Source organism: Musa acuminata, chromosome BXJ1-11, assembly GCF_036884655.1.
Source record: "Musa acuminata AAA Group cultivar baxijiao chromosome BXJ1-11, Cavendish_Baxijiao_AAA, whole genome shotgun sequence".
NCBI lineage: Eukaryota > Viridiplantae > Streptophyta > Magnoliopsida > Zingiberales > Musaceae > Musa > Musa acuminata.
This window is the reverse complement of record NC_088337.1, coordinates 4,656,694-4,684,490: the sequence shown is the minus strand read 5'-3', so window position 1 is coordinate 4,684,490 and position 27,797 is coordinate 4,656,694. Positions and strand designations below refer to the sequence as shown.

At 38.1% G+C, this 27,797-nt stretch overlaps 2 protein-coding genes, 2 long non-coding RNA genes and 1 other non-coding gene across 7 annotated transcripts; 3 read left to right on the top strand and 2 right to left on the bottom strand.

Moving 5' to 3' along the window:
• Positions 1–1,254: 1,254 nt before the first annotated feature.
• Positions 1,255–8,936, top strand: LOC135596974 (uncharacterized). 3 transcript variants are annotated; one of them, XR_010481076.1, is made up of 7 exons: positions 1,255–2,156; positions 2,727–3,297; positions 3,389–3,481; positions 3,655–3,868; positions 5,621–5,708; positions 7,126–8,643; positions 8,726–8,936. It is a non-coding gene; the product is annotated as an uncharacterized LOC135596974 (long non-coding RNA). The 3 variants fall into 3 exon arrangements; XR_010481075.1 differs by lacking the exon at positions 3,389–3,481; XR_010481074.1 differs by lacking the exons at positions 2,727–3,297; positions 3,389–3,481.
• On the top strand, positions 1,363–1,465 carry LOC135597862 (U6 spliceosomal RNA). Its single transcript, XR_010481453.1, has one exon. It is a non-coding gene; the product is annotated as a U6 spliceosomal RNA (small nuclear RNA).
• Positions 8,937–11,413: 2,477 nt separating the features above from the next.
• On the top strand, positions 11,414–13,529 carry LOC135596973 (scarecrow-like protein 3). Its single transcript, XM_065089316.1, has one exon. It carries the CDS (start codon positions 11,971–11,973, stop codon positions 13,390–13,392), a length of 1,422 nt encoding a protein of 473 aa, XP_064945388.1. The 5' UTR covers positions 11,414–11,970; the 3' UTR covers positions 13,393–13,529.
• A 1,798-nt stretch (positions 13,530–15,327) lies between these two features.
• On the bottom strand, positions 15,328–17,788 carry LOC135596972 (calmodulin binding protein PICBP-like). The gene has a single exon (XM_065089315.1). It carries the CDS (start codon positions 17,484–17,486, stop codon positions 15,708–15,710), a length of 1,779 nt encoding a protein of 592 aa, XP_064945387.1. The 5' UTR covers positions 17,487–17,788; the 3' UTR covers positions 15,328–15,707.
• A 1,389-nt stretch (positions 17,789–19,177) lies between these two features.
• Positions 19,178–24,713, bottom strand: LOC135596565 (uncharacterized). Its single transcript, XR_010480963.1, has 3 exons — positions 24,570–24,713; positions 24,405–24,474; positions 19,178–19,785 (listed from the first exon to the last, which is right to left on the bottom strand). It is a non-coding gene; the product is annotated as an uncharacterized LOC135596565 (long non-coding RNA).
• Positions 24,714–27,797: the final 3,084 nt, after the last annotated feature.

The following is a 27,797-nucleotide window of genomic DNA, read 5'->3' as shown; positions in this document are numbered from 1 at the left end:
CTACTAGTTTATCGAATCTAGTCCCAGTAACTTTGCTGGAACCAGTTTACTAGCTGCAAAAATGATATGTTTTGCTTCACCAAATAAGATTTAAATATGGTTGCAGGCCACTTTACCATACCAAGTTAAGGTTTCTCTTTGCCTACCTAAATATTAAAGATTCCAAGTCATGGAGGATAATCTATCTTTTTGCAAGCCCATATGTGACTATGCTGTTTATAGAGAATGCTTAGACATACTTTTTTGGCTTTTGATGTGAACGGAATACCAATTCCTAGATTTGGTAATCCAAATTAAGAAGGATGAAGCATGATTAATTAGATAGATGATACAAACTATTCATACGGATCCATGTAATAGATAGATCTTGATTATTTTTATGCAAGAAGTCTTAGTAGACATACGGCTCGGTCGGGGTTTATTAGTACCATACGCATGCGACAAATATTACAAGCCATGGGTAAAAGGATTATGAAACTCAGCTATTTGACATTTTATTAAAAATATTACAATAAATGGAGGTACAAAATAGCGATAATAAATCTTACCAATTTATCTTGGACGAGATTTTTATCAGATCTCTCATGATATGTATTATATATGTACTAGATCATTATGTATGAAATATTGTCTGGCATAAATTCGGATGTATTTTTTTCTTAGTTGCTTTCTGAAAGTAAATGTTATCTTGCATTTATTGACAAGAGCTACAAATAGTCAAAATCTTCTGCACCATGGAATGGATTACTCGAAAGAAATTGGTTCTGGATGTTAAGGCGTCATATTTTAGTGCAGATTTCTTTTGAAGCGAATAGTGTTTGTGAGTAGCAAACAGATCAATCAAGGCAATTGCATAGAAGTTTTGCACTTGTGGCAATGCAGATTGGGCTGAAATAGTGTGTTCAATCTAATACAACTTGTTGTTGCTGGTAATGGCTCTTCTTGTCCATGCTTACCACCGCATGGATGGGATGGGATGGGATGGGAGGCGGGTGAGAGCAGTGAAGCTGGTAGATGATTCGAGAATATAACAAGTGTGCTGCATTTGAACCGACGAATAATTATTGCATTGGGGTTCTCGTAAGAAGAAACAAGATAGAGAGAGCACTATCGGTTTTGATAAAGAGTTTATTAGCAGCATAATGGCGTTGTTATTATTAGCTGCTGAAGAAGGAGTTAGTTATTAGCAAGACTTGGGTGGGGTGGGGTGGGGTGGGTGGTGCAGAAGAAAGCTTGGGGGGTCGGTGGGTGAAATATAATTATTTTCAATTTAAATATAGTTATTAGCAAGGTTTAGTCCCACATCGTAATTATTTTCAATGTAACATCTCTTTTATGAATCCGTCGATCGGCGACGTTGTTGTCTCTTCGGAGACATCCGATAAAATTGGAACGTTACAGAGAAGATTTGTATGGCCCCTGCGCATGGATGACGCGCACAAATCGAGAAATGGTCCAAATTTTTTTTCCGATTCGCGTTCTCTTGTTCTCCATTTGATTTCCTATCCTTTTGCCCTTCCTTCTCTGATTTGATTTCCCAGCCTCCTCCCCTCTTCCTGGTTCTTCTGATTCGATTTTTGTTTTTGGTTTCTTTCTTATTGGCTGCTACAATCTGGTTCTTTATGATTTAGGGTTTTGTGCTCCGTTTTTTCCCAAATCGAGTCGACTCGCTTTCATTTTTTGTTTCTTATTGGCTGTTAATCTGGTTCTTTAGGATTTAGGGTTCTGTGCTCCTTTTTCTCCCATTTGTGTTCTTATTTTGGTTTGTTTTCCATTTCTTTTTCTTTTTTCTGCTGAATTTTTTTCTGGCTCGCTCTTAGTAGTGTTTTGTCTCCTTTGTGGTTTTTAATCAAGTTCTCGTTTCTATTTCTCTCTCTCTCTCTCTCGATTTGTTTTGATTCTTCTCCGGTTCTGGAAACCTGAGGACATGGATGGATGGACTTCTGAGTTCGCTTCGCTTTAGATCACAGCACCATTCTTTACTCGCATAACGAGCAACGTTATCAGTTACGGCGCCGGCTGAATTGTTTTTTATGTTATCGACGGATACTCTACTCTTCTTCGTGACTTGTTCGACTTCTGCACTCCCATGAATACTTGCTTCTGGTCGAAGACGGCGTTATGTGTTGATGGTATTCGGACCTCTGATTAACATTGTAAGATTTGGTTCCTTCGCTTTCCTTTTACTTAAAAGTTATACAGACATGATTCGTTTTTGCTTCTAACCATGTCTGGATTGGCCATCTCCTTCCAAACATATATGATTGTGTTGTATTTACAAGTAAAGAAAAAAAAAAAATGTATATGTTGTCGAGACTGCCGAGCATAACATGATATATGCATAAACAACAAGTTCTGGATGATTTTATCTTCAGAAAACCTTTAATGATCTTGCATGAATATTTTCTTTCTTGTAAAGTAGAAAGCCATTTTTTTTTAAGACTTAGATGAATCATACACCTTAAGGTTTCCTTTCTGTAGCAGACAAGTATTGAATGACTGGCATCATAATTATGTGTGTTTGTATATATGATGAAGACCTGAATTAGTTGCTTCTGACTTTGCACTGGCTACACAAATAACTGTAAAAATGTCTAGTGTTCCTTTATTTTCATTTACTAATGTATTTTTTTTTTTTTCGATTTGAAGTATCACCGATATCTTAACATGTGAAATTCTTGTGTATGGCCCAACTCCCATTTCTAACACCATATCTCTGTCGTCAGCAATATTGGCTCTGCTGTAGCCTATTAGAGAGGTAGCAGGTTCAGCACCAAGAAATGGTTTCCATCTGTGTGCCATTGACAACCTAGAAACTTCAACTCATAGGATGAAGATGAAGCATGACACGAGTGCCATGCCCTTAACGATCCATCATGAACTGAAAGGACGTGATAGCTTTTAACAATCTGATGGTCTTGATACATGTGAATTAAAGAGTTGCTCACAGCATTGTATGTCAACGGAAGAAAGTTGAAGAGCGAAAAGAAGGCAGTTTGATCTATTCCATTGTCCAAATGGTTTCAAAATCAAGGAAGGTTTTCTGAAGCATTCTAGACAAAATCTAGTGAAGTAAGGTGCTTAGATAAATCTTGCTGCATGCAACCAGTGTAGGTGTTGCGCTATCTTCTGCCAGCACAATGTCAGGACAGGCCAGTAAACAGAGCACTAGGTTGGCACAAGCTTCTAGTGTCGGTCATCTCTGTTCCCTCGGTGTCTTGGCACTAGGACATGCCAATGACACTGTGGGCTATATAACACGCTATGCTGCTCGGATTCAGCAACTTTATACATAAGGTATCACAGCATCATTAGCACACTTTGCTGGATTGTTACTTGATAATCGTAAGAAGTAGGATCTTTTTTCATCATCATGTTATTTTTGCAGTTCAGTCCATGGATTGCTTCATGACTACATCCATTTTAACCATGATCTTTCACTGTATTTAGCTTATGCCAATCCTGACTATCACATATCAGAGTACGTACGATGTCAACTCTATCAAGAACTTCTGTTCCCTTAGCAAAATCTAGATTTCATTCGTGGAGTCCCAGCTATCTTCCTGTGACTATAGTTTTGGTTACCTTTTCGTATGTTGCCATTTAAATCTCCTTTCTCATCTTGATTGCAAGAGTTGATGTTGTTGTATCCAGGGTCTATGATTTGATCACATAGCCAGAAGAGCCTCTCATCTTATACGTATGAAATGCCAGCACACTTGTACCGACCATGCAGTGTCGTGCATGTCGAAGAGCACTAATTGCATCATTTGATGCTGAAATTACACTCAATATTGGTTGCGAAACATACGAGGCAAAACTCTGTGCTACAGCATATCGACTGTTATTACTGTCAAGTGATTGGCAGGTATTCTTATTTTTCCAAAAGAAATTATTGTGTTTCATATTTTGAATCTTCTAAATAAATTTACGAGGTTTATCCACAGTATAACAATTAATTTTGTCTTTCGAACATAAATTAAGTTTCCTATTTTGAAGTCTCAAAATAAATTAATCCGATTCTTCCATCGTATAACAATTAATTTGCTTTTGTGCAACAAATGCATTGGGTAGCCTAATTATTAATTTTTATGATATGGAAGAATCTGATTAGTTTGTTTATCTGCATTTATCGTGTCCTTTGCGTGATACTAAAATGACTCTGTTGATCGTCTTTTCTTTATCTGTGAATTTTCAAAATGATGTTGGTAGTATGAAAGAACAAGTCTGATCCCAAAAACTCTTGACTATGTTCATTGTTTAACAGGTATTACTCATTTCTAGTACTTGTTGCCACAATTTTATGTTGGCTTAGTGTGAAACTCTTCAAGCAGGCCTGAGTTGTCTCCATCAGTTATAATGATTACCAACTCTCTGTCAAGATCAAGCAAACATTGTTTTGTGAAATCAAAGGACCAACCATTTGAAATTTTTTCGGGGGATAAAGTCTATTTATGTTATTTATGATTGGATTATGGTTTGAGGATTTGTTATCCCTTAGGTATTATTTGTTTTGGCCCATTGATAGCACCATTTTGCCACAAATGTCCTAGACTCTATAATATGGATTATTAGTTGCATCAGTATATTAGGGATAATTTAACCCATGGTTCATATGAGTTTACCTTTGGAAAAGATGGCTTAACAGGAATAAGGTGGACTTCTCATAAGCCACATGCTTTCTGGACTTTATCCAATATGACAGTATTGGTTTATCACCCAAATATATCATGATGTATTGTTCTTGTTAAGAATATTGCCGCACATCCAACAGTTTCTGAGTGCTTAATTTCTGCACGTATTTGTTCATGTATAGTGATTTGTTGCATCCAACCTGACTGACATTTCATCTGTTCAAAGTTTTGGCCCTTCTTTACCATATGTTCTTCTATAAATCTCTCGTCTCCAGGATGAGTGGATAAATTCTTTATAGGAAATGTGTTTGTATTTGGTAACATAGGATGATTGATATTACTCCTTCATTTTGAATGTGCATTCGCATGCATGATCTGATGTTTGAGGGAGAATTTATTTTCTAGACATAATATTCACCCAAATATAGATAGTTTATTCTCTATAATAATTAGCGGAATGTATACCAATATAATTTTCTTTTAAGATTTCTTGTTTTTTAGTAGATTTAATTTTTATTCTGGACCCGTTGTTTTCGAACTCATTTGATCATCCCATGTTTTCGCAATAAAATTATAAGGTTCAAATAAATTATATACCATTTTTTCTTGGAAAATGAAGTAACAAAGGGTTCGGTAGACCGGATCACGGTTTCAGAATTAATTGTTTGGATCTTGTAGAAAATGATTTCATTTTCAGAATTAATGATTTCGGTTGTGGATGATCTCGATTATGGACTTCTTGAGTATGAAACAAGAGTTAAGTACTACATCATGGATCATGAAACATATTTATTTATTTATTTATTTTTGAAAACATTTGAAAAACTCTATTATCTAACAAAACCTTTTTTCCTGAAATTTAAAAGGAGAATGCTTATGGTTCAATATGCTATTGCTTACCTTATCATTCTGCTTAGAATTGTAAATTAATGTGTTTGATTTAGAGAAATTGATGTTTGTTTTTTAAAAACTCTGTTATGTGACAGCACCTATTTTTCTGGAATTTGAAAGGAAAATGATGCTTATTCCAGCTTCTTTTTGTCTAATCCAGCTTCATTCGATGAATAAGGTTTGGTAAGTTTTACATTACATCTACAATAGTTATCAGCTTAATTGCATGACTCAGATAAGCTTCTTGCCTTGTGGTGGTAATTGCTCTCTCCTTAAATCATCATTTAGCCTCCCTCTCATAATATAAATCCTTTGCATTTTCATGTATTAGTGATTCTGATATATATTTATATATGTATATATATATATATATATGTATGTATATATATATATATATGTATGTATATATATATATATATATGTATGTATATATATATATATATATATATGTATGTATATATATATATATATATATGTATATATATATATATATGTATATGTACATATATACATGTATATGTATATGTACATATATACATGTATATTTATATATATGTATATACATGTATACATTTATATATATATACATACATGTATATGTATACATTTATACATGTATATATATATATATACTATACATATATAAATATATATATGTATATTTATATATATATTTATGTATATATATACATGTGTATATATATATATATGTGTGTGTGTATATGTATATATATGTATACATACATATATACATGTATATGTATATATATATATATGTATGTATATATATATATACATGTATATATATATATATACGTATATATATATGTGTGTGTGTGTGTTTGTATATATATACATACATACATATACGTATATACATTCATATATACATATATACACATATATACATGTATATATATATGTGTGTGTGTATATATATATATATATATATATATATATACATACATATATATATATATACATATTTATATATCTCTGAGCGGTATACTAATGTCAGTATGGTACAAAATTATGAACCTTAGTAAGGTACGAACAATCTCAACCCTGCAGCAACCGAGTTGCATTCCATGAAATTGTCAGCCCAGGTATTCCAATATTGTGTTTCCACATAATTGGTGTCCTGGTTGTCAATCAAATAGTTAACATTTTCTTTACATAATCTTGTCCCACAAAGCACAGATATTTGTGTTCATTTGAAATTGATTTCTTTCTTCAAATGAATTTGTCAAATGCCGGAAATGAGAATATCGTGTCTTCTCCTTGTCTAATGCAACGAGGAGAAGAAAATGAGACGACATAGTTGAGGCAGCATATGTCTCCTTTTGTACTGTAATTCGATAGGTTACGAAATTACGTACCTTAATTTGAACAATCTCAAACTCTGCAGCAACTGAGTTGCACTCCTTGAAATTTTCAACCTAAGTTTTCAAATGTATAGTATTGCCTGTTTGTGTTTCCACATAATTGGTATCAAAAAAGTTTATATACAAATATTTTCTTTACATAATCATGTCCCACAAAGCACAGATATTTATATGGTACTTATCTCATCTGTATGCTTCTTGTGCTGATTCTCCAGTAGTGCTTTGGTGAACCAACCTATAGTGAAGATGCAAGAGAGTAGCAATTTCTTCTCCTGGCTATAAACTACAGTGAGGGTGTGGTAATGTTTTTGAACTATATCCTTTGCTTTGATGACAATGAGGGTAGTTGATAGCTTCTTTTTCCTTGGAGGAATGAAGAAATCCTCTAAGAGAAAAAGAAGCGAGAAGAAAGTCAAAGAGAAGATCACAGAGAGAGAGAGAGAGAGAGAGAGACTGGGATTTTAGAATAAAAGTTTTGTTGATATTAATATTTCAATCCTATATTGGAAAGGCTTAAGAATACTCTTTGGTGTTTGTATGTCAGATCATATCATTCTTATAGATCCATTTTGGAGTCCTAATTGGAAATAAAAGTTGGTCGATCAGTGTCTCTGACAAGAAGCAGAGTCTACATGAGGTGTGTGATGTAAGATTTGATTTGGTTGAGTTTAGATTTAGCCAATATTCTAATTGAATAATGATCAATTTGAATTTTTATTTGTAGACTCCAAAGTGATATTACTGACTTAGTTGATAAAGATTTTATACGTTGATATTTCATGTCTATCTGATCCAACTTGCTTGAATCTACCCGGCAACGTGCTTCAGGTGAGCTCTTAGTTTGTTATTTGTATATTTTCTTATTAATTAATTCAAATTTATATCACTTAATGTAATCTAAAATCATTTATTATATAAATTTGTCATATTTTTCATTTTTATGTAGTTTACTTTATATTTACTTGAATTTTTTTAAAAATATTTTTATTTATATGTTATTAAACCAAATAATTCTTACAACAGAACAACCAATTAAATACGTACATGTGGTAAAAGTTGTAATGATATCTAAATATTGAAGTTTCTTTTTTTTTTCCTGCCTGAGGATAAGAAGAATCTGAGTTGCATCACACTAAATAAAAATAATAAAAAATAAACATTAAATCTCATCATTCCATATTTACACGGCACATCACTGTGCACGCATGGGATACCAAAATGAGCCACGGAATGTGCTAAAAAGGGTCTCGAAGAAAAGCACAAGTCCATGTCCGAAGCCACATAAATGAACAGTACCAAAACCCTAACAGCCATGGCAGCTGCATGCGTGTGCTCTCTCGGTCCGTAGTTACTGCTTGGAACCTATCTAAGATTCCTTGCTTGTTGCCGCAACTACGAGCGCTCATCACTCGATGCCATCTTCTTCGTGGCTGGTAGTCAGATAAGCCAACTGCTAGCCTTCATCTTCTACCCCCGTCATCACTTACCATCATCCTTTCGAGTGAGGTTACCATGTCCAGCTCTCCTGAAGTGATATTCCTCACCCAAAAGTGGCAGAGATATGTGGGCAGAGGCGGCAGCAGCAGCTTTGGGAGGTACGTGGATCATGGTGCTCCGCTGTCTCGTGGCGACTTGGTCATGGTTTCACCGGCGCTACAGGCCACAAGGAGGCGAACAAAGATGGCAAGGCAAAAGCTATTCCCTCTCCCTCCACCACCGTCCAATGGCCACAGGTCAACACAACGTTTGGCCTTCTCGCTTGTCTTCGTACGGATTGATTCTTTTGGGTACTAAAAACAAATGGCATTCACGCAGGCCTCCATTAAGGGAGTACTCGAAGGTTTGTCTTCTTCCCGACGACTGCGTTAAATTCAAGCTTGGCTGCTTCGAACTCCCATCTCTTTCACACAATAATCCTCTTTGGAGTAATTACCTAATGCGACTGCATCTAACATGAAGGTTTGGGGATCAGATAACAAAGACCAAACAACATGTATAATAAATGCGAGAGTCTTTGGAGGTGGAAGTTAGGAAGGAGTTGGTGATAATACCAAGCTTGACTATGGTTTATGTTATTTTTACAATGGAAGTCTATTTAGACTAACAAAATTGCAACAACAAAATAAATAAAAAATCATTCCAAACTTTAGTTGTTTATTATGATATCTAAAACGTACTGTGATGTATCAAACTAATTATTAAGGTTTGATAGTTCAAAATCTTAAATATTTGTCTGGTAATAATGTAACCAAACTCACTCACTAAAGATTAAGAATTTAATGATTTTTTGCCATATAATAAAAAATTAAAATTTGAAAATGTCATCCGATATATTTTTAGACTTTAAATATTTTGAAGATGTTAGATAGATACTTTAACTCATAAAGAATTTATCGGATAAGAAAACTTTATTTGCTTCATTTTGAGTTGAATTATCCTTGAAATTGTGAAATCTAATCCAATTGACTTAAATTAAGGTAACAAAATGCTTTATAATTAACACACACACACAAACTCAAAGAACCTTCTTTTTTCATGTAAGAGATTGTGTGAATGCCCAATGCAAGGGAAGCATCTCATGGATTAGTTACATTAACTTATTATTATTACCTAGAGATTTATTAGTTACATTTATTTTACTTCACACAATTTTTGTTCCACATCTTTTTAGTCTGATCCATTTTCTTTTACTTAGCATGTGCTATATCTCTTCTTTCCCTTTTCATTCATCTTCATGTTTCATTAATGAAAAATAACAAGAGATTATTTAAAAGGTTACAATCCATCAACAATAATAATCCTATTATTTCCCTATTATATATACATATATATATATATATATATATTATTGATCAAACTCTATTGTGTATAATGAAAAATAAATAAACACAGACAACACTAAGATTTGTAGTAATGGCATCCAAATCAACTCTCAAAGGCTAACTCAAGAAATTGTTGACAAGGAAACAAAAGTGGGATTTTTATTGAATGTTGATGGGTGAAATGGAAAAATAAATGGGACAAACTGTTATTTTATAGTGGAATATATTGAATATATAGCGACGATTGAGAAAGAGTAGGATGAGTCTGTCATTTGGTTGACAAATAAGTTCGATTGATGTTAGGAATAATTAATTCATTAGTAGATTAGTACAATTTTGGACTACAAATTTCACTTCCAAGTTCGAACTCACTCATTTTAATTATGCTCTCAACGGTAATACTAAGTATCTATTAATGTTAAACTAAATTTTGATTGTTCGATATCTCGAGCAATTCAAGCGGTATGAGCTTGTTGTAAGTCAAGAGAATTCAAACGGTAATATCGAGTTTATAGTGTCCTTTGTTTAGTCAACATAAGCGAAATTATTTTATAAATAGATTTTAAAATCACCGATTCTATGTGGGGAGTAAATTTATGATTATTATCTTATGAAAATTATCCGATGTTGCTCGATCATAAAATATTATTCGAATTATCAAGCATTATAATTGTGTTATCATGTCGATCACATAGTATACTCGCCAATGTATTGATCTGGTTATTCAGATCTCACATTAAATTTGATATTATACCAAACGAATCGTCTTAAACCTTAAGAATGAGAATATAGCATATGGACCTATCTATATATTCTTCGTCAATTATTACAAATATTTTTCTTTATATGTAAAAAATAAATAATTTTAAATAAATCATTTTCATCAATTTATAATAAGTCATTCCTTTTCACAGTTATTTGGGTTGAATCAATAGTGCACTACATTAAATTGAAAAAGACTAATGCTCACAAATTGTTTAGTTAGCAAAATAATAGAATAATATTATTACACAAATGATAGATCTGAGATTCTAATTGAATGTTTCATACATGTAATAAAACTTTCTTCTAATTCAAAAAAATCAAGGCAGCTTATTCAATGAGATTACAGATGCTTTAATTCATCACTGCTACTCCAAATTTTCTAAAAGAAAAGAATAAATAGTGAAGATGAGATATATTATCATCAAGGATAAAGAAAAGGAAAAAAAGAGAAGGGATTCTTATGATGGCTTCCTCTCTTTGTTTCATGGTAGGAGATAGAAATGAGAAGGAAGGCGTAAGTTTGTGTTTCGTTCTTTCATGGTTAGAAGATAGAAATATGAGAATGGTTGAAGAAGTGGGAACAATGGCGCCATGACAAGGACCAAACCCACTCTCTTCTCCACCTTCGTCGCCACCCCCAAGCGTCCTTGTCCCGATGGCCTCATCCTCACCAGATGAAGACAGGGCGGGTGGCCATGCCGTTCGCTGCAAGACAAAGGGGAGGGGGTTTGGAGGCATCCCCACGGAGGGCCTCCATGCACGTCCCCCACACACTTCCTCCTCCCCGGAGAAGAGACAAAAGCACAAGGAGAGTGGTGTTTTGTTTTGTTGAGGCGCCCTTGGCGGCTTGCGCGGCGAAGGAATAAAGACGCTGCGTACTTATTCGCTCGCTCCCCGACAAACCTCCGAACTCGAGTCGCAATTAGCGTGGTGGAAGGAGCGGAGAGGGTAGGCGAGCCTGCCCGATGAGGACACCGACGCGAGGCGGACAAAAGGCTTCGCTTTTGTCGGTCGCTAGATCACGCCCTGCTTTGGCTTTCGTGGAGGATGGATGGTCGACAGTCTTGGGAGGCTCGGAGCGCTGGAGTCGTTGCATATCTCGGCAAATCTTGAACAGATAGAGGGAGAGAGAAAGGGAGAGGGAGACGCCTTCCTAACATCTCAGGTGGCGAGCTTTTGGATCCGTTGCAGGAGGGGTTGATGGGGACGTCAATGCTCCTGATGAACTAAAACCATCCTTGAGGTCTTCTGTGTTTGTTCTTTTTGGGCTCTCGCCCTTGTCGACTGCTTCTTCTCAAGGTTGTCTGCCTGTTCCGGGGCTCTCCTCTGTCTTGCTGCTACCTAGCTAGCCTTCCTCTCTTTTAGCTTGTAGCAGTTGCTTCCTGGCTGGGAGCCCCGTCTGCTGCTCCTTTGTTTGCTATCAGTGCTGTACTGTCGACGGCGGCCTCGCTGGAGAAGGAGAAGCGGGCGGCGATGACGCCTTTGACGGCCAACGTTGCCCGAGACGAGGGGTCGTCGTCGGTGACTTCGTCCCCTCTCAAGACCTTTTCCCTGATGTCGCTCTCCCCTCCTCCCCTCCCACCATACGCCCCGTGGTTGCGGGAGCTGAAGTCCGACGAGCGCGGCCTCTGCCTCATCCACCTCCTCCTCAACTGCGCCAACCACGTCGCCGCCGGCAGCCTCGACCGCGCCAACGCCTTCCTCGAGCAGATCGCTCTGCTCGCTGCCCCCGACGGCGACGCCATGCAGCGCATCGCCTCTCACTTCACCGAGGCCCTCGCCCGCCGCGCCCTCCGCCTGTGGCCGGGCCTGTACCACGCCCTCGACTCCACCCGCACCGTCCTCCTCCCCCTTGCGGACGCCGCGGCCGCCCGCCGCCACTTCCTCGACCTCTGCCCCTTCCTCCGCCTGGCTTTCGTCGTCACCAACCAGGCGATCATGGAGGCGATGGAGGGCGAGCGGGTGGTCCACATCGTCGACCTCAATGCGTCCGACGCCACCCAGTGGATCTCCCTGCTCCAAGGCCTCCGGGCGCGGCCGGAGGACCCGCCGCACCTGAAGATCACCGGCGTACACGAGCACAGGGAGCTGCTCAACCGCACGGCGGTGCGCCTCTCTGAGGAGGCCGAGCGGCTCGACATCCCATTTCAATTCAACGCCGTGGTGAGCAGGTTGGACAACCTCGACGTCGAGAGCCTCCGGGTCAAGACCGGGGAGGCATTGGCCATCAGCTCGGTCCTCCAACTGCATTCCTTGCTCGCAAGCAACGACAGCGCCAGCGACCCGCGGAAGGCCCAAAGAGTCGCGCCGATCAGCCAGCTAAACTTAGGCGAATTCCTGGACAAGGATCACGCCGCCAACGGACACAGCTCGAGCGTGGAGTCGGCATTGTCGTCGCCCTTCGCGTCGGCATCATCACCGGCGAGGATGGACAGCTTCCTGGCGTCGCTGTGGGGTCTGTCGCCCAAGCTCATGGTGGTGACGGAGCAGGAGGCCAACCACAATGCGCCGGCGCTGAGCGAGCGGTTCGTGGAGGCGCTCTTCTACTACGCCGCCATGTTCGACTGCCTGGACTCCACAGTGCCGAGGCAGTCCATCGAGCGGCGGAGGGTGGAGAAGATGCTGCTGGGGGAGGAGATCAAGAACATCATAGCGTGCGAGGGATGGGAGAGGAAGGAGCGGCACGAGAAGCTACAGAAGTGGGCGCAGCGGATGGACTCGGCGGGGTTCGGCATGGTGCCACTGAGCTACTACGCGCTGCCGGCCAGGAGGCTGCTGCACAGCTTTGGCTGCGACGGCTACAAGGTGAAGGACGAGAACGGGTGCTTCATGGTGTGCTGGCAAGATCGATCGCTCTACTCCATCTCAGCATGGAGGTGCAAGCGCTACGATTGATTCGAACACTTGCTTCTTCCTCTTCCTCTTGTTCGTAGTTTGGTTTCATTTCACGTGAACTGTTCCGTTCTTGTTCATGTACATAAATCATTTTTTGCCCTTCTCAAATCACAAATCTTCGGAAAATTGAATGATCAGATGCTTTCTCTCTTTGCTATCATGTGATTTTGGTCCTATTAATCTTAGTCGCATGATGGAAAAGGTCGATCCAAGAAATAAAATTTAGAGATCAACAATCAATTAACATACCGATAATAATTCTTGTTTCGCAATATTGTTTCTTTTTTCTTTGGAACTGTGCCTACACCGACACTTTCTCATATACATATATCCGTGATGCAGTGTGTTGGATAAGGTTGATTTAGAGGTCACGATGGGGAGAGATCTCAAACCATAGTCCATAGATTTTGTCGGGGATTAATTATATATTACTCTCTTGTAATTAACTATATTTAGTATATTTATTTTTATATTTTTAAAAATTATAATAGAATTTTTATATTTATAAAAATAAAATATTTAATTTTATTTCTTCTCACGACGACGTTATCGATAGTAAATTGAAGTGAAACAGAATTAGTTTGTGCTCACGTTATTTTCGTCAGTAGAATTAATGATACGAGTAAAAATAAATTAAATATTTTATTTTCATAAATATAATGATCCTAATATAATTTTTAAAAATATAAAAAATTAAGATATTAAAAATAAAATAATTACATATAAGGTTACATATAATTAATCCTCTGTTGAGGACTCTAACTCACCTTGGAAACTTCATGAGAACCCAGCTTTTTTTTACACAGCATTTTAATCCACATGAATATTATTAACTGCAGTAGGTATCTAACTCTCCTGCATTTTGTACCAAAATGTCTACTTATCATGACTGAAACATCATCACGTTGATTCATGGTAGGCAGACAAAAGACATACTGACACTGTCCATCACTGTCTCTTCTTTCATGTATTCTTAAGGTGTGTGTGTGTGGATTAGTTTTAGTCTTCCTTTTATATACTACAATCCCTTCTCAAGCTTCTGCTGTTTTGAATATGAACTATTAAAAATTTTGCAAAAAGAAATTACATACTTTCTGTCTTTTTAGCTCAATTTGGGCTCATTGGATCAAAAGAATAATAAATTATTATAAATTTGGATTTAATTCCATGGAATATCAATAAAAATAAAAATTTGAATCCTTTTGAGGATCTCTTGCATAGTCTCATTGGGTCTAACCCTAAGTGTTTCAAATAGTTTTTTTTTAATTTTTAATTAAAAAAATTAATCTGATTTATCTCGTACTCTTCGCTATGGAAACTTAAGGAATGATGTAAGGAAATATAAAGAAAAAAAAATATATTCTTATTCCAAATGAACAAATTTAAACTCGAAAAACATCTTTCTCATTCTTAAAAAATAAGGGGCAAGTGGGAGTATGATATAATGCTAATTAACCTTTACCATACTGGTCCAACACTCATGAGGATAGTGACCACCAATAGCCTATTGGTCCAAAGGTGATGAAAATGTTTGGATGGATATAATAGGATCCATTACTTTCATATCACACAAACAAGCCAAAAGATTTAGGGTGGCTACTAAGAACAAATGAAAGAGATTATATAGTGCAAGAGTAAAAAAAGAATGGAGATGATTCACTTCAAGGAGTATATCTGTTCAACAAAAATGTGATGTAGATCACTCAAGAAGTAGGTTGAAATTTCTCCTCCTATAGCATTAATATGTTGTAATAACTTCAACAAGGTTTAGCCTTCTCAAATGATCTAGCTGGTTGTGTCTGGCCATTGAACAAATGCACATAGAATTCATCTTTGACCTCTTTCTACTTGCATCACTCACAGGGGCAAAAGTACCAGTGAGAGAATCTATGTGCATAAGTGAATCAGCAACATACATATATCAAGCACACAAAATAAAATCTTTCACAACCACTCTCATAAATAGCTGGAGTAGCTTACGCATTCAATCTTCTACACAAGTAGTTCTTCATGCAATACAACTTCCCTATGAACAACAACCCAGAGCAGTCATGATGGTAGTGATCTATGTTAAAGGCACTCTTTATCTACAGTTCAGTACTACTTGATCTGCAGATACTTGCTGCAGTTTATTCTTAGAATACACTATTGCTCTAGAGAAGCTCTCTGAGCTGAAGGTTATGTAAGCGCCCTTCTTTGTCATTTAGACCAGGAGGTCAGCTCCAAGCACACATTTGAGACAACCACCATGTTTCAGAAGGGATGAACATGATCGAGAAAGTAAGTATCAGTAATTCTTCTTACCTCTTAGCAGATTAGCTACAAGCTTGCATTGTCCTTGGACCGGAGAAGCTTTGGGTGGCATGTCTGAGGGGCTTATCACACACGGAGAGTGGAATCACTGTCTCAAAAGCTTCCACAAGCAGTGCCACTTTCTGCCGCCTTGCCGGAGCCAGCTTTGTCACTGCCTGTTGGAGTGCATAGTCTATCATCCACTCCTCGGAGTTCTTTCTTTCATCCATCATCTGGTGCCGGAGATCCACCTTCTCTGCTTCTGGGTCAGGCTCCTCCGGCAGAAAGTTGGGTGGCCGTGGATTGAACCCACTCGTCTCCTCCATCTCCTCGTCTGTTCTCTTCCTTGTGGTATTCGTTCTCGCATTCGGATCACCATCATCATCATCATCGATAGACCTGTTGAATTCAGTATTACTGATGGTGATTGGAGTAAGCTCAGCGTCATCGGTGCTGCGGTCATTGCTCTCAGCTTCTTCTGGTTCTGATTGGATTTGATGGTCTTCTTCGATATCATCATCTTGATCGGCACAAGGAACATGGACTTGTAGCAGCGAACTTGTCTCGGCCTCTTTGATATCAATCGAAACTGCTTTATCTGAATTAATGGCACTGTCCTGTGATCCACCGTTGCCATTCTCCTGCAGTGATTCAGGTTCCGGTGCTCTCGAGCATTCTTCATGGCACGCCTCTGCCTCGGACTGATCAGTGTAAAACTCGTTCTCGAATAGCATTCCTAGTATCGGACCCAGTTCATCATCGGAGAAAGAACTCTTGTCATCAGCAAATGGATCCACATCTTCCTCCAATTCGATCTCGGAGGACTCGGAAACCTCTGCATGATCCTGGCTGTCTTTGCCCGTTCCAGCGCTTGCCCAACATTCCTCTGTAGTCGAGCTTGGGAATTCCTCTTTGGCAGCTCTATCTTCCTGATCACAACTCTCGTACTCGAGAAAGTTCATCGAGACCTCCAAATCATCAACCGAAAGGTCACTGCTTTGGTCGACATCGCCTTCCAAGATTACATCCTCGAGATTTCTCTTACCATCTTCCTCGTGCTTGAAACATTCCATGTCACCCTGTTTCACATAGATCTCGACGAAGTAATCACTGCCTATTTCTTCGATCAGGGAAGAAAGCTTGACGGCTGCTTGTCCTGTATCCATCTGCTTCGAGTCCTTCCTCGAGCCCTGTCTTCTGAACGGAGAAACCCCTTTCTGCTTCATGCACTTTTGGGCTTTGAGCATCTTCCGCCGCGACGCCAAGAAGCACTTGAGAGGAGGCAGATCGGCATGCCAGTGGCCATTCAGAGAGCAGTACTTGTAAGGGCAGACCTTCGCGACAGAGGTGCCCTCGGCTTCGGTGCCTCCAGGGCGAAGCTCCAAAGCCTTCGGAAACTTCAAATCCTTGAGAGTCGACGAGCAGGTCGCCCTGTTCACTTTCGGCCGGGGACATGGATGAACTGCGAAGTTCCTCTTCGACGAAAGCCTCAGTAGCTTCGAACTAAGCTTCCTTCTCAAGGCTCTTGCAGGTTTCGGCCCGGCTTGAGAAGACGGACAAACACTTGCCTGGCTCAACCGATTCGAACTCTTCTTGCTTCTTTTCCCATCAGTAGCGGCGGTGGGATCACGAGTCACCTGCCGCTGCTCCTTCCTGGCGTCCGAACTGGTTGTGGGCTTCATATAATTCGGCATGACCCGCGGTGTCTCCTTGTTCAGCCGCATCTTGGTCTCTCCTCCTTCCTTGGCACTCGATCCTCGTTGCTGAAGGGAGGAGAGGTGCCCGATCTTTCTCTGAACCATGGCCGGAGCATGAAACGAAGAGCGGAACAGGCGGGTGGCTTTCTTCCTTCCTATGATCTGATTGGAATGGGAAAGGCTGCAAGGAAGGAAGTTCTTGTCGTGGGGAAGGAAGATGGACGGCAAAGCTTGGAGGAGCTCCAAGAAGAAGAGATTCTGCCTTCTACGGTTTCGATGCTTAGTTTAAGAGTGGGTATAGCCCCTTGTTTTATTTTTCCCTTGTGGAGGTGTGACTGACGTAGCCATCTGTGACTGGAGTTGATGTGGGAAGATGATGATGTCTATCTCCGCTTTGGTGGTGGGGATGGGATTCTTGTATTTGCGAGTCTCTGGATGTGCCACTGAATTATCTTTTTGTCCCATGATACGCAGGATATTGGCACTTTGTGTATGTGTGATTACTCGTCACATTTCTGCATTCTTTTCTACTTCCGAAAACTCAGCAAGATAATTTTTAGATACACTTATTACAATAGAAGCTTGAAAATTGAAACAATAATCAAAGCCATGTGATCATCATGTACTGTTCTTCACGGTGATGATAGAACAGGGATCAAATTCTTGCTTGTTTTAGGAGAGTTGTCAAGACCATTTAATGTGTAATATTTAGTTAAGGTTTTCAGCTAAAGTTGTTAATTAATAAAATGGAATGTTTCTTGCTTATATCAAAATAATATGTACGTTTTAGTTGCACTAAACATATATCATAATATTCTTGTGACTCGAGAAATCATATATATATATATATATATATATATATATATATATATATATATATATATATATATATATATATATATATATATATATATATATATATATATATATATATATGAATTTTTCTAAAGGAAAAAACATTCATTAAAAGAACTTGTGGCAAACTTTCTTGGGAGTGTTATTGTCATGATACTTTAAAGGTAAGTTTCGTAATCTTTTTATTAAATGGATTTATGAATTTATCAAATAGGCCATGAAAATAAGAAAAAAAATTGTAAAGATTTTGATAATCTAATATTTTGAGAGAAGATGAATTAAGAGTGGATATAAATCATGATGCGAATTGTTTTGAAAGAGGAAATTCGCCGCTTTAGCATATCTCAGGATTTTGATGGTACGCTCATGTTTGTAAAGCCAAGATGTAGTCTTCCCACTATTCCTCTAATCTTTGTTTTTTGTTCTACTCTAATGTAATAGGTTAACATTGTAATATTATTAGAAAATAATATATTCACTTTTAGAAGAAAAAGGAAACAAGACCATCATGGTGAGCTTATAATAATGACAACAACGACAAGCATCTACGCAATATTGGTCGAGAAGAATTTAGAAGGCAGCATGCAATACATTTGTGCCTTAATGGGATGAGTTTTGATGTTATGATAAATTATTTCTTTGCAACTTAGATGGCCAGCAATTGAGTTATCAAACTGACTCTTTACTAACAAATAATGTACTGGTAGAAGGTTCATTTACATAACTATTTTCTCTTTTGCCTTGCAATGGATGTTATGCTATATTGGATTAGGGTAATAAAATTTTCCCTACTATATATCAATATATAGATATATCAGATATTTATAAAATAATCATGTTCTAATTATTTTTTAATATTCGAAATAGTTTACTCTTTCCATATATATTATGGACACTGCATAGTCGCTGCACATTAGACCTTTGTCATGCAATTCACATCCTTTGCGATAAGCGATGGATGGACGACTGCGTCTTGCGATTTTAAATATATAATAAATATATCATGGGATCCGGTCGCAAGAGGAACGAACGGTCGTGATGAAGGCGAGCTACTGCAAATGAAAAGACCCGTCCTCGCCATCCAACGCAACAAGAGATAGTGGAGGCTGCCGCTCCTCTTTCTGGGCCGAGACAGGGAACATGTCTCCCCACCACATAAAGGAGATGGTCCTCAAGAGCCCCGAGTCACGGTGCCGTGTCGGCAAAGAAACTGCTGTTTCCTGGCTCCATCGAGACACGCGGGTCTCCACCGGACAAATGACAAAGGATGAGATATAATGCGTGGGTATTGGGGCCCGGTTAGGTCTGGTCGGCGAAAAGAGGGTGACCTGCGGGGCTCCACCTCGCCGCCCCCACCGGTCTTTTTGGCCTGACACAGAGAGGGAAGAAAAGAGATGAAAGAATCGTTCTTACCTCCCCTCGTGTCTCCCATGGCTGCCGCCCCACATTTCTTTCTCCCTGTTTGCTTCAGGAAGAAGGACACGTTATCTTTTGATCTTTCTATAAGAATAGTATCAGCCGACACTCCGATCCTTTGAGCCGCCCGCCCCTACAGAGAAGACCACGCAATCAGTGTTCCTGGGAGGGACCCCGGAATTCTTTTCAACTGATACACCCAAATTAAAATATCTGTTGCTTAGATCTAAAATTAGTGCGACAATTTAAGTTTTTAAGTTGAGTTCAGGAAAGGGCAGATATTGTTAGGAGAAATAAACATTCAAATCTATAATTTAGAATGATTTCAAATACGAATATGCCGAAATTCATGAATAAGTAGTCCTTTGTCATTACAAAGTATGTCTTGTGTTGGGGGTCATGGACATCCTTTCCCACTAATGGAGGTCAATTCTCTTAGGCTTTGCAGCAGAGAAAAGAAGGCAAACTATGTTGCCTATCAATTTTCCTGGGCTTTTTGATGTGTTTGCAGGAGGGAAAAGAAGGCAAATTGTGTGGCCTTTATTAGGTTTGCATGGTTTAGCTGCAAAAGCTTAAAAGAAATGATGGTGATTTATCATCTAATAGAATACGTTATAAATGTTTGTAATGATGATAAATTGTAGAACTCAAATCTCTTGGATCGCTTGGAAGGTAAAACCATAGACTTCGGGAAATAAAGTCTATCATCTAATAAGTTGGGAGTTCTCACTGCAAATTCCTTGTAGCTGTTTGGGATCACCGTAATGACTATCTATTTCACAACCATCGGTTGCAACCTTTTGCTTCATGAAATAAAGCCATTGGAATGTCTAAAGATCAAAGACGTCATCATTCTACTTCCGAGATAACGATGGCAGACCTCTTCAGTGAGAAGAGTATGACTAGTCAAAACATGATAATTCTTTCGGTATCAGCAATGTGATTGCAGAGACATTATATCATCAAAAATCGACAAGGACAATTAGTGAAAAAAATGCAAGCTATTAAACCAGGAAATCCTACAATCCAATGCAAATGGAATGCTGAGTGATTTATGGCGTACCAAAGAAGGCACAATAAAGGGTTCATTTAGATGAGCCAACATCTGGGTTCATTTAGATTGTCAACGACTATTTAACCTCTTTAACAATTCCAATGCTAGACCATGGAATAAGTTCAACTATTGAGTACTCGTGCGTGTGACACAAACATATTGTAATAGAGTAGAGATCAAGAAGACATAAATCTCATGTGGGCTCATCTGCAGATATTGCCATTGGCCCACTAACAAGAAAACCCAAAATTCATGTGGAGTCTTCTACAATAGTACAGTCATATTGAACGCTTCAGCTACGAATGATAGGAATATATTAGAAACCATACTTTTCAAGAATTTGAATTTGATTCAATCATCACCTTCTACAGAAACCTTTGTCATAAAAGCATAGACTATAATAAAAGATGCAATTGTTTCTCCTGTCAATCTCTTTCCCTTCTCCGCCCTTCTTGTCTTTATTATTTTAATTCTCTGGTAATATTATTCTTTTAATTTTAGTAACATTAAAATCTCCACATATCATCCAAGGTATGCTTAAAAGTTTAAATTGCTGCAAATTAAGTCCTATATCCTCAATTTCAGCTAACCTGCATGAGTTGAAGGATTCAGATTCAATGTCATAACACTCTTTCATATCAAAGAACTCCATCCTGTTATAATTCCAGACTCCCTAATAACCCAAGTCAATGTGTTTCATTCATCAATGTAGTTCTTGCTTATGCATCTTAATCTATAATTGCTCACCTTTGTTTAGATCCCTACACATGAATGACGTTGCACTTGTTATCCTCGGGAAACCTCCTTGCCTTTTTTTTTTTTTTTTTTTTTTCAGTTTTTCACACCTCATCAAGATTTTGAAATTCCATGATTGCACATATTTTTTTACTCACTACTTCTACAACATGATAGCACTCCATGCATGTCCCATAGCATACACCTTCAACAGCATGGTATTTTATAGTACTTAATCAACCACTAGGAACATTGTTTAGGGACATCACACTATGTCACTAGGCCCTTAAGGACTTCACCGTAACTTTTAGTCACTTTATATTTAGTCTAGGGTCAAATCCCCATTGTGTTGCAAACTAACATTGCATTTGTAGAAAGATTGTTAACGACCAAGGTGGTTGTGGAGCTAAGTTGGCCATTTGGTCTTGTTGAGCTTATCTAAGGAGAGAAGTGGCATACTTCTATCTTTTTCTTTAGTATAATGGATTTTTCTTTTGTTATTTATCTTGTTAATCACAAAAATATGCACTCCTTTTGACAACTATAGGCCCCATGTTGGAGGGTGCATTACCATTTGTTTTATGAATAATGGGTATAGGGTCTCTAAGTTTTTATCATCATAAATTGTCCCCTCCATATGATTGTCTATTGTTTCCATAGCATTCTACATATACTTCAGAACTAGCCATGAATCCACCACCACCACTCATCTAGCATCATGGTTGCAATGGCCACCATGGCCATCATCAACATGAAAGTGGTCTTGACAGTTTAGATCTTGGTGGTATTGTTGTTTCTCTCAACCTGTCCCTCATAACCATTTACATGTTCAACTCTTTGTTCGAGTGGAATAGAAGACGCACCAAATTTCAAATGACAGGCACTAAACTAAAAACTAGTATGCATTATCAAGCATTATTATTCTGACGGAATGATCTTAATGTGACTAATTTGTTCAATAAACTCGAGAACTGTCTTCTTTTATGAACCCGATGTCTTAAGATTAGGATACTATCACAATCCTCAAGTCATTAAACTTTAGGGACTCTCATGAGCAACCTCTAACATTATGTCTCGATTAGAGAATACCACCATAATACATGAAGTTAGATGAGCTTGGTTTTCCACTCCTAATCGATGTACTAGTCCTTTGTAAGTACTTGATCAACTTGGTTTCTCAATTGCGTTCCTCCCTTGAAGATAGCCATAAAACAGAACACCTTCAAAGCATCCTTGAGGGTTTGGTCATGTCACGCAAAAAATCTAGAAGCCAGAGATTGGAACTGGAACAACCAACTCTATCATCGACAAGGAACAATGGACAGAACTGATCTAGGTTGTAGAAGCTATTTGGCTTTGCCATGAGAATAGCGTTAATAAGAAAGGGGGTGGGAGGGAGAAGGGATGCAACGGTGAATCCACTAGAGTGTTTTAAAACAAATGAAGCAACAATGGAATCCTTAACAACCATGATAGCCACATAAATAGTACATCCACCTGGTATCACATTATAAATAATGGTGATGCCCAAGAAAAACATTATAAGCATCAACTTCAAGGAAAGGATCGACAAGCAGGGGAGAGTTTGTGGGGCTTAAGGAAAGGTCACAAAAAAGGAAATGAGATTTGGTTGAGAGGAAGGCCACAGTTTATGAAGCACATCTTGTTTGAAGGTAAGATAGGAGGGAAGTGGATGAGAGGAAAGAAGATGGTGCTTAGAGAAATAGAATGCAACTGGATGGGAAAATGAAGACTCATTCTAGCTATCTTTAATTAATATTGATGTGTTAAAGAATTACAATAAAGATGACAAAAGCCCTATAAGAGTGTTAACTGTAAATGAAGGGATAGAATGATTCCAACTCTGAAGAAGGGATTGGTAGATTTTGCCTCTAAGGTCACCACTTTCAGAGGTAGTGGTGATTGGTATTCACTTTTAACATCAATTATGACTACTTGTGGTGATTGAAGGTGATCAAATGCTCTTGTAGTTTGGTTAGTGAAGGCGGTGCGATGAAGGAGGATCAAAGATGGGTGATCGGTGGAGAACAGAGGTGGGCTATGCTAGTGGGGTTTGCATTTGGAGAAAGAATGTGTAGCTATAAGAGATAGGAAGTGCAAAAGTCCTCACATTACAAAAAACTATTGAATCATGAGATTCTACAGCCCTCAACAAGGTGGAGGGATGGTAGTATGAATTCTACTATTAGCAGCAGGACTATAAACAAGCTAGGATTATGTAGGATAGAAGAGGAGATGTGAAGAAGAATCGAATTTCATACTCTGATAATTGAGAATGAAGCTAAAGACGAGAGAGATGGATTGACAAGGCAGGTGATGAGGCAGATTTTTAACTTGGCTTTTCATTTGCGCAATAAATGCTAAAATTAGTAGGTTATATCTCGCTTATTTCCATAAATAATGATGGAGTAAGTTATTTGAAGCACCATACGCTTGAGTTGATGCCTAGGATGCCATTTGCTGTTTTCATTTGTAAAGATGAGCATTTTAGTTCTTGTCTCCTCTTCCCAAACCACTTGTCCCCCGGACAGCATGATCATATTTTCCACAATTTGTATCTGTGGATTCTCCATTAATGCCACACGTTTAGTAATTCACAAGGAACCAAATATAAATTTTTGTTCTTATCTATCAGAAGACATTACATAAAAACATTAATATGCAAATTCTTGTCAAAGGATTGTTGCTAGGGAAGTACTCGTGTGTGCCAACCTCAGTTAATGCAGCTGGACTTTTCAATATCTATGAGTGGGAGAACATGTATTACAAATATATCTTCTATACTAATCCACAAATTTGAATGCTCCCACTACTTCGATCACTCAAATAGGATTAGATTACTGGATTACCTTTTGAGTCATGAAAAACAACTAATTACCGGCTAAACATAATCAAACTGAATACCAGAAATATTATGACAGAAGGAGGTCGTGAGGAGTTACCCGATGCCCTCCCTGGCGATGCGCCGGATTGGGAGCGGCGCGTCACCCTCCTTGTGCCGATCGCTGGATTCTGGGAAATTTCCAACAAAGAACGCACAAATCAAACGACTGTAGACGGTCCTATTTCCTGATATATGCATTTCATCGATGAGAAAAACAGGAAACCTGGAAGAGGATGACGGAGGAGACGAGTATAAGGGGCAGCGGCAGCGGAGGGAAGCAGAGCGCCGCTCTCCCATCATCATCTCTCTCTCTCTCTCTCTCATAGGGACGAGGGAGGGATATGAAACGAGTTGTGCCCTCAACAAACACACCTTACCCGACTCGTCCTACGTCACCCACACGACAACCTTTATTGTGAATGGGTAGCGCAGTGGGCCCGCAACCGAGCCACATGGGATGTCGTTTATGCTCGTATGGTACGTAAGCCGCTTGATGAACGGACTGACCCGAAATCCCGTGTGCCCCTCGCCGCGCGCTTCCGGTGCGTATCCAGAGTTATTCGCCTCATAATATGGAGCCCGCACGGGTCCCACATAGTTCTAGCCAATCAACCCTGGAGACCTGGAACATGATGTCTGGGTCAAACAGCGGGAACTCGATTGGTCTTCGATCACATTTATATGAATTAGCCTTTAGTCATCAAGCAACTTGAAACTCTAAGGATAATTAATTTCTATCTTTACCCTTAAATGAATCATCCCCCATGTCAGAAATCATTTCAACTGATAGATCATAACATCACACATGATGTTAAAGGAAAGTTGAAGGCAAGTGGACCAAAAGATGCACTCAACCTTCTAATGTCCACTTCGGTTTTTGTTCGGCCTCCATTTACGAGGATCACACTGTCTGAGTGCATAGTTTCTCCTGTTGATGGTGTCGTTGTCGAATGCTAGCTGTGATGAGGGAAAGAAGCAGTAAAAATGCTCATCTGCATCTGTTCCTGAGAGACGGAACATATCAAGGTGATCATATGGAACAATGTTCTACTTTTCTCCAATCACAGAAGCGAGAATAGAGGAGGAAGAAGAAGAAGAATATATCCATGCATGCATGTGTTCCTATCAGAAGATTTCTTGCTGAGCAACCCGACCACTACAATTGCTTTGGATCTCATTAAAGGAATAGAATGCTTTGATTCCATCCATCAATAGTGCCTTCCACAAATCGTCGGTTTGATGAATAAATTCAATGTTGATTTCCCTCTCTTGTGGTCAAATTTCTTTCTTAGCATTCTCTTCCACCATCAATAATGTCGATCAATTTTTTTCGCTAAATTTGTGGATGTTTAATAAGATGAGTTTAAGAAGTACTCATGCATTGCCACTATATATTAATTAAATTGTATCTCCAAGATCTGAATATGTAATTCCTAATTTGTCATGAATTTGATGTAACAAATGTTGCCTATATATTGTTTGACTTTTATGTTTGTTGCTGATCTAACCACAGATATATTCTTGTTTATGGTTTTCCATTCCTCTAGCTTTTTTCTTTGACATAAGGTAGATTCTATTGAAGACATCATTTGAGAGCAAGAAATTGATGGATCTTTTGAACATTTTACATATATTAGACAGAAAAAACAAGAATTACTAGTACCATGAAATTCCTGATAGTGCATGAAACTTTCCTGCCTTGAAAAATTGGCTCTCAACTTTGTAGAGTTGGTGATAAGATAGATAAACTTGTACTTGTTCCTCACTATTTCAAGATTTTATCCATTGCACGACTAAATAAAGATGAGAACTGCAACTAAAAGTTTCCGAGATCATCCAGTAAATGTTGGAACCAAAAATTAGTAACATCATCTTTTAACACAAACCTGTTTTGATGCTTATTTCTGCATGCAAGTGGATGATGATCCCTGTCATTAGCTTTGTATTAAATGATCAAATGCACAATAGGCATACAAGTACATATAGCAATAAGAGTCATCCAAGTGCAACAATATGTCATACTTCTCATTTTGTTTAAGATAGATTTCTGTTTCTTTAGGGCTAAACAATTTCAAATTCAGTGTGCATTCTTCTAAAAATGTAGATTTTACCTGAATGAATGCAGAGGAGCTACCAATCCAGAGATTAAAACAAGCATGATTTGTCAGAGATTTTACCCGAATGATTTCGCTCGAATGTAGTTTTCGCTAAAATGATAGAAGAGAAAAATCTTAATGTAGATGCTTAATAGAAGAGAAAATCTTATATAAACAGCAGTATATGCTTCCTGCATTCATCATTCTCCCAAATTATGCGCTTTCTTATTGCCAAAGAAATATTCAAATAGAATCCTTTTAGTGTCAATCTAATGGTATTCTGTTGGTTAATCATCTTTGACAAAAATCAGAAATTTCCTGTATAAACAACATATGTTGCTAAGCATGAAACATCACTTGATCTTTCTTACACAAATAGATAGCACTTCTTGTTATCTATAGCAGTACATGAATGAAAACACAATGAGTAATTTTCCTCCCTTGTAGGAATCTAGTAGTCTTCATTTGTTTAATCATCTATTTAATATATCTGATAAATATTGTCTTCAGACATTTCAGTCAATAGTTGAATGGTCATTTACACTAGTAACATCATTTATCAGATGATTTATCATTGCCGAAACAAAAGTTATCAGGTAAGATGATTGAACCCTAGAAGAAATTTATGATTCAACCAAGAGAATAAACTCAACATCAATTATGTAAATGAATGCTGACATGAAATTATGTGTTTTTTTCCCATTTATGACCTCCATTGTACACCTTCTACCATGTGTTACTCATCGGCATAGTTTTGTACTGGTGGTGCATAACATATAGAAAAAAAGCTGATGAGGAATTTAAGAAGATAAAACACACACATATATATTACATCTAAAGCATTAAATATTTGTTTGCACTGACAAATTTAGTAAGCTAAAAGGCATTCAAAGACAGAACATGTTAAAGAAAGTAAAGGGACAAATATTAAGGATGTAGATTTCACATATTACATTAATTATAGGCCTATCCCTATAGTATTAAGAATGTGTATTGTAGAATCAATATTATGAAGAAATAGGACTATCCCTCATATGTAATTTAAGAAATACTAAAAATGTATTCTTGCATACTTTGGAATGAAACTAGTGATCAATGACAAGATAGGAACTAAAGGTCAGAACAAAAAATGAAATAGGTCACAGAATTGGTTGCAAGTAGACATATAGTTTAGGGGCCACACATTTATACATGCACTTTCCATTAAACCTATGGCAGAAGAAGTCATAAAGTGTTATCATATATAGTTCACTGTTTACTTTTAGTTTTACACTACTAGCAATAACTTGAATCCTGTGTTCATACACCAGATTTCTAAATCAGGAGGAACCAAAGATAAATGCTTGATGTGAATC

Coding starts and splice junctions, on each gene's coding strand:
- LOC135596973 (XM_065089316.1), top strand. CDS start 11,971: ATGACGCCTTTGACGGCCAACGTTGCCCGAGACGAGGGGTCGTCGTCG.
- LOC135596972 (XM_065089315.1), bottom strand. CDS start 17,486: ATGGTTCAGAGAAAGATCGGGCACCTCTCCTCCCTTCAGCAACGAGGA.